The sequence below is a fragment of the Tubulanus polymorphus genome, chromosome 7 (assembly GCF_964204645.1).
Source record: "Tubulanus polymorphus chromosome 7, tnTubPoly1.2, whole genome shotgun sequence".
NCBI lineage: Eukaryota > Metazoa > Nemertea > Palaeonemertea > Tubulaniformes > Tubulanidae > Tubulanus > Tubulanus polymorphus.
Genome location: NC_134031.1, coordinates 15,725,761 through 15,733,406, shown reverse-complemented (window position 1 = coordinate 15,733,406; position 7,646 = coordinate 15,725,761). Strand labels below are relative to the sequence as shown.

Here is a 7,646-nt window from a genome sequence, read left to right as displayed (position 1 = left end):
TGACATCAACAATGGCCCTGGTTTTGCGAGAAAAAAAAACTCTTGCGTTGAGACGCGTGTTTTGAGAGTGTAGTCGGCCGCATAAATCCGGGTGCGAAATGCTAGTGTAGACGTAGCTATTGTATCATGCATCATTCGCGTTAGAATTTACTAATCAATGACTCGGGGTTTTGAGCAATTTTACTCGCAATGTTTCTGTTATCGGATTTAAGTGATACAGGCAGCTATATTGCTATGATTTAATGTTTACGACAATGTATTTTTGTGGGTCGCCGTTACCAGTGAATTTTTCCTTGCCTCTCATCGGACACTCATGAAATCACTTTACACCGATATTCTCGCTTAATATGCGTGAGAAAGCCTTTCCAGTCTGAATGATATCATCGTTACTTCGCTACTAGCTTTTGCGGGTGGAACCTTTTTTTTTTTAAAAAAAGAAGAAAATATACGATGTACTTTTCACCCGATGACCATTCGAAAATTTCATATCAAGATACGAGGAAATTCACTTCGACGATTATATTTTTCTGGTCCGCTGAAGTTTGTTCTTTAAAGTATCACAGTTAAATTAGCCACCGTTGAAATCTATTCCAAGCAGTCACTGGTCTTTTACTCTTGTTGAAAACATCGGCAAGAAAATGATGATATTGTCTTTACAATATACATGTAATTATATACGTATATGAGTAGATATGTGTAAAAACGTGTGTGTAGCCTTCAAAGTTATATTTGTGTCGGCGCCACGACGGATCCGGGGGGGTGGGGGGAAGTTCAAGAAAATATTTTTGTAACTCGACGACAAAATAAGAAATGATGAAGTTTATTATCGCAGAGAAAAATTCTAAATTATTGTAAAACGACTATTTTTCAAGATCCTCTGAAATGTACTATGTTTGTTTACGACACAACGAGATTTTGATCGGATTAAAATAAACGAGGATTTTTTCAATAAAAGGAAAACGGTGTTTTTTGATTGATTTTGTTTTGAGGTAGCACGAAGAGTGAATCCCCTGATAGACCGCCCAACGTCAGGTTTGTTTTGAGAACAGAACAAACCATCTTATGATACACTAGCAGGATGCCCGTCCTCAGGTAGGGACACACGAGCGTATTTTTTCGCCCGATCGCGACGATTAAATTCACCAGCGAATTCGCCGACGAATTTATACGCCTGATACGAGCGGGCACACTAAGCGATCAAACCGAAATTCGGTCAGCGACTGGCACTTAGTGGGAGAGAGTTAACAATCAACAATGCATCCTATTGGTTGATAAAAATGGATCGCTCGGCGAAATTCGCCCAGTGTGGGCAGACGAGCGAATTTGCGGGCGATCCGATCGCCGGCGTAAATAACCGAAAATATCAAACATGTTTGATACCGGCGAGTCGCCGGGCGACCGAGTCGGCCGACGAAATCGTCGTCGCCCTGAGTGGCCACACGAGCGAATTTTTCGGGCGATTAATAAATTCGCTGCGATCGGGCGAAAAAATACGCTCCTGTGCCCCTACCGTTCGGCATGTTGGTTTATGGGGAGGCAGGAAAAATAGGCCATGAACTTCATCACTGGCTATAGTTCACACTAATTTCGTCAAAGAGGGAGCCATCTACCAAAATGGCTGATGATGTTTGGTACTTCAATTTGTTATGATTTTTTTACTAAATCTAATGTCTCCTTGTAGTCATTCGCATTTAAAACTATGCTAAAAAGCCTTACCAAGGTTATTTAGGATATAATTGTCACATCAACATGAAACACCAAGATAATGCGAAGTTAAGAGCTAAAGACTCGTAAAGTTCAATTATTTTTAGTTTTATGATAAAAATGTAATGCCAAGCTTGAAGTGGACCGACCTACTGCTCACGAGGAAGCTACTCGTAGATTCTTGGGACCAACCTCTGTTCGTCGTAGATTCAATATCTCCTATTCTCGATTAGATATCCGACGTAAAGCGGAGTTATCTTTTAATATTTCAGTCTTGATTAAAGAGTTCTTGAGAAGTTTTCAGTTGGAACGAGAATTTAAAGTACATGGTATCAAATTTTAAACAGTCTATACTTTTTGCGTGAAAACGACCGTAAGACATCTGCCAATCACAAAATCCAATTAGCTCGTTACGACAGAGAAAGCGTGTCGGTGGTGCTAGGTGTGGTCTCGTCTGGTCGCGTCTCCACTGGACGTCCGATCAACCTAGACGCGCCGGCCCGGAATTCCTGTCCAGAAACGTAGTAAAGGAAGAAGTTTACGCTGTAATTCAAATCAACGAGGCACCGAATGAGAAACAGGTAATTATTCATGTTGCGTATCAAAGATTTGTTTGCGCTGAAGTATTTGATGAAAAGCACCACGCAATAAGGGGTCGTGATCGTCGCGTAGCTGAACGACGTTACCAGTAGCATGATCGTGGCTCGCGTTGTCTTGTTGTGGATACCCTTACCGCGGCGATGGTGTTTGGGAACGCGAGGGCTCACCAACTTGTGCAAGGTTTGACCGTTGAAGAGGCAAATCAATGCGACGGGCAATGGACCGATGATTATACTCGCGATAGTCAGTTTGATTTTACTGCGAAAACGCGGTTCTACGCACCCGAACTCGCATTCTGGAACGTGTATGATCGAAGATGTAATTGCTACGCAGATTGTCACGCAAATCACCAGCGCGAACAGTGCCGCTTTCAGCACGTTCTCAAAAGTGCAGTATGATTTTAATTTCGGCACACACATCACAACAAATCTCTCCAACGTAATCAATACGATCAGGGCTGCGTCGATAAAACTTGTCGCTCCAATTTGCTCGGTAACGAGACATTTCGCCGTTGTATCGAGAGAAACGCCTAAACCCCGGCCCGCCATCGCTACCACCAGATTACCCCAGATAACCAGTCGAGATATAAGCGCCACAGAATCCGAACACGCCAGAACCAACAGTATCGCCGAATAGCCACACTTTCGTAGACTCGGGGTTAAAATCAGAACTGCGAACGCGGTAAGATTTCCAGCCAGTCCGAGAACGGAGTTAACCGGTATAAACACAGCCATGAACACCCGTCCTGCGTGAGACGTCGAGTTGTAACCGTTCTGTAACAGATGACCCCAAAAAGTTGGTCCGAAATAACTTAGATTACAAGTCATCGTTTGACGGAAAGAAATATACGTAGAAATTCCCGACACGAGATACACGTGTAAGCAAGAGCTATCCGTGCAAAATATCCTTTCCGAATGAATTCGAATTCGAGTATTCAAAATATTTGTATATCTTTATTTTCTGTGTTTAATACAAAAAAAAAACTAATTAGATCACGCTGTCTCATGATCGTATGAAATATATTCACTGTAAATAATGGATGATTCTACCCGCATTTTGTTATTCAGTACAGTACAAGTGAGTTTATAACTCGATTGTTTGGACTCGTAGTATAAAACACCAATTTGTCATGATCGCTGAATGTTATAATCGTTTATTAATTTTCATAGAAATCGATTGCTTGCACGACCTTGCCACAATCGGCCACAATTAATCATCGATTTGATTTTAATATAACGGTAATTTTTTTTTGTTGGAAATCATTCATTCTTTTTAAAAATGAGTCACTTTTTATCGTTGGTTTTGCCGTGGAGACAAAAACGATTCTACTCAGTTTTAGAGTCGTCGATGGTTCGGTTGATAAAGCTGTTCGTATAGCTTTCTCTCAGCGCAATATCGATGCTGCATCAATGTCTCATTCAGATGGTGGATTGTTGGTCACTTGAACTTTGGAGTAACCCCAGTTGACTCCAAGCTTGAACCTGACTGGCGATAAGAGAAATACGAAAGAACTGTACTGTCATATAATATGTCTGTCATGATTTTTATCAAGATTTATTAGCGAAAATACACATTTTCAATTCATAATCGCTTACACAACACATGGATGCAAACGATGTTCGTAACATGTAAAAGAAGCATTTTTCACACTTTATCTAAGCCAATTATATTTTTGCCTGAGGTATAGGAGAACGCGAGGAAGTGCTGAAGGAATAAAGGCAATTGCACGCAGCAAATCCCTGATATATCGGTCTCCGCCAGATAAACCGCCCAACGCCAGGTTTTTTTTCTGTGAACAGAACAAACCATCATATAATACATACATCCTCGTGTCTTTCCAGCCTGTATATAATCAGATTCTGAATTGATATTAAATGTCTAGAACTATAATATCATAAACTTAACCATATTTCAAATTTTTTGATAATAATGAAACGCTTAGTGGACCTGCAAGCTACTCAGATCCTTGGGTCCATCGTAGATTCACTATTTCCTATTCTCTGTTAGATATCGAACGTAAAACGAGTTAATCTATCTAATATTTCAGTCTTGATTAAAGAATTCTCGGGAAGATCTCAGTTGGAACGCAAATATAAGCAATAACAGGCGATAGTTTTTGCGTAAAAACACGACCGTAAGACATCTTCCATTCACATAATCCAATCAGATCGTTACGACAGAGAAAGCGTGTCGTTGAAGCTAGGTGTGGTCTCATCTGTTTGCGTGTCGACTCCGCGTCCAATCAACCTAGACGCACCAGCCCGGAATTCCTGTCCAGAAACGTAGTAAAGGAAGAAGTTGATGCTGTAATTCAAATCAACGAGGCATCGAATGGGAAACAGGTAACTATTCATGTTGCGTATCAAAGATTTGTATGCGAAAAGCGTTATGCTATAGGGGGAGGTAATAGTTGCGTAGCTGAACGACGTTACCAGCAGCATGATCGTAGCTCGCGCTGTCTTGTTGCGGATACCCTTGCCGCGTTTGGGAACGCGGGGGCGCACCAACTTGTGCAAGGTGAGACCGTTGAAGAGGCAAATCAATGCGACGGGTAATGGACCGATGATTATACTCGCGATAGTCAGTTTGATTTTACGGCGAAAACGCGGTTCCACGCACCCGAACTCGCATTCGGGAACGTATATTATCGAAGATGTAATCGCTACGCAGATTGTCACGCAAATCACCAACGCGAACAGCGTCGCTTTCAGAACGTTCTCAAAAGTGCAGTATGATTTTAATTTCGGCACACACATCACAACAAATCTCTCCAACGTAATCAATACGACCAGAGCTGCGTCGATAAAACTTGTCGCTGTTATTTGTTCGGTAACGAGACATTTCGCCGTCGTATCGAGAGAAACGCCTGAACCCCGGCCCGCCATCGCTACCACCAGATTACCCCAGATAACCAGTCGAGATATAAGCGCCACAGAATCCGAACAAGCCAGAACCAACAGTATCGCCGAATAGCCACACTTTCGTAGACTCGGGGTTGAAATCAGAACTGCGAACGCGGTAAGATTTCCAACCAGTCCGAGAACGGAGTTAACCGGTATAAACACAGCCACGAACACCCGTCCTGCGTGAGACGTCGAGTTGTAACCGTTCTGTAACAGATGACCCCAGAAAGTCGGTCCGAAATAACTTAGATTACAAGTCATCGTTTGAACGAAAGAAATATACGTAGAAATTCCCGACACGAGATGCACGTGTAGCTAGCACTATTCGTGCAAAACAGCCTTTCCAAATGAATTCGAATTAGAGTCTTTAGAATTTTTTATATATATATGTATATATATATATATATATATATATATATATATATATATATATATTTGATTTTCGACGTTATAGATAACGCTGTCTCGCTCATGATCATAAGAAATAAATTCACTATAACAATGGATGATTCTACCAGCATTTTGTTATTCATTGCATACATGGCAGGTGAGCAAATAGCTCGATTGTTTGGACTCGTAAAACATCAACTTTTCATGATCGCTGAATTGTAATAATCATTTATTAATTTTCTCAGAAATCGATTGATTGCAGTAAACGTTAACGACCTTGCCACAATCGGCCACAATCAATCATCAATTTGGATAAGATAAAACGGTAATTTCATGTTGGAAATAATCAAATGTTTTGAAAATGGGTCACTTTTTATCGTTGGTTTTGCCATGGAGACTAAAACGATTCTATCTAGTTTTAGATTCGATGGTTTGGTTGATAGAGTCCTGTTCATATAGCTCTCTCTCTCGCTCTCTCCAATCCGATCGACGAAGGCCACACCACTCTCACGTCGATAGCATAGATGCGAAAACGGAGATTTTTTATTTTTCTTTTATTTGCTGGCCCAGCGCAATATCGATGACACACCAATGCCTTATTCAGATGGTGGACTGTTGGTCACTCTGACTGGCGATAATAGAAATGTGAAAGAACTGCACCATGATATATGTCTTTGATGATTTGTATCAAGATTTATTAGCGAAAATACACATTTTCAATTCATAATTGCTTACACAACGCATGGATGCAAATGATGCTTGTAACATGGAAAGAAGCGTTTTTTCATACTTAATAAGCCAGCTATTGCAGCTATAGGGTTACGTTTGAAATAATTCAAAACCATGCAACTATATACATTGTATTCATATCTTGATATCGATTAATCAATCAAAATATGAATATTCGAACAATCGAAATGATAGAGTGAATGACAGGGTATTTATGTTGACAATGGGCCAATGGCCAGCATCCTCCCACGGAAGGGATTCGAACCTGATGGCATCGCTACGCTCAGCCACGGCACGAACTCCTGCCACAATAGACCGGGTGCGCAGGTACATGCGCAACTCTGCCGCGCGAAAACTTGCGGCACCAATCAGATTGCTCGTTGTATAATCGCTGAGGTAAATTTCACGGATGGGAAAATCCGGGCTAAGATAAAATGAGATATCTGATTGGCTGATAATGACATCATCTAAGCTGCGCTTGTATCTGCGCACTCGCTCTTTGGCCGGGTTTCGTACCGTGGCAATCTTGATGCTATCAGGTTCGAATCCCTGCCGGGGGAGGATGGTGGAACAGTGACGTTTTAGGTAAGCCCGGTCTAACCCAATTTCGGTTCTGTGATCAATCAATACCTAACCGCCTCGATACAGACCCCGCAAGGAATTGATATATTGTTTACTGAAGATGATTGAGATACATCAATTGTTTTTATAGCTTTCCTTAGTTTTTATGTTACGATTTCGATACACAATAGAAATACTCGTACAGTTCATTAGCGCTTTTATACTTCTATATTTTAATGTAATGCGCAATCGATTTTACCAAGAGAAAAATCAAGAGACCTAGAGAAATTAAGACTTGGAGAAATCGTGTAACATCATTTTATAATCCGTTCACATGATATTCGCTAAATCTAGAATTGCGAATTAAACACGCATATAGACCAAACTTAGCCGATAGAAATTAGGAATTTTCGAAATCTGTCCTATATCTAATGAATGAATGAATACCACACAGTTGTATTTGACTATCCACCGGCAATACCGAAACGAATTTTCGTTACTTTCATATTGCACAAACGACCAGTTCTGAAGTAAACGATGAGGTCGCGAATTCTCGGACGCCGAGGATTGCAAGTTTGCCGACTACGTTTCGTTAAAACGGTCGGCGACCTTACCCAAGGCTGGGTGCCTTTCAATGACATTTCTGTCTCCTGCCGGGTTCGCTGTAATGGCGTTTGCATTAATCGATAGATAGAAATCGCTTTAATCGCTTCTTGTTTCATTTCCTGTTTTAGATTGACTTCCATGAGCGTTTCTATA

At 41.1% G+C, this 7,646-nt stretch overlaps 2 protein-coding genes across 2 annotated transcripts; both read right to left on the bottom strand.

Annotated features, from left to right (window-relative positions):
* Window positions 1-2,114: 2,114 nt before the first annotated feature.
* Window positions 2,115-3,131, bottom strand: LOC141909197 (uncharacterized). Its single transcript, XM_074799584.1, has one exon. The coding sequence runs from the start codon at window positions 3,129-3,131 to the stop codon at window positions 2,115-2,117; it is 1,017 nt and encodes a 338-aa protein (XP_074655685.1).
* A 1,344-nt stretch (window positions 3,132-4,475) lies between these two features.
* Window positions 4,476-5,468, bottom strand: LOC141909196 (uncharacterized). Its single transcript, XM_074799583.1, has one exon. The coding sequence runs from the start codon at window positions 5,466-5,468 to the stop codon at window positions 4,476-4,478; it is 993 nt and encodes a 330-aa protein (XP_074655684.1).
* Window positions 5,469-7,646: the final 2,178 nt, after the last annotated feature.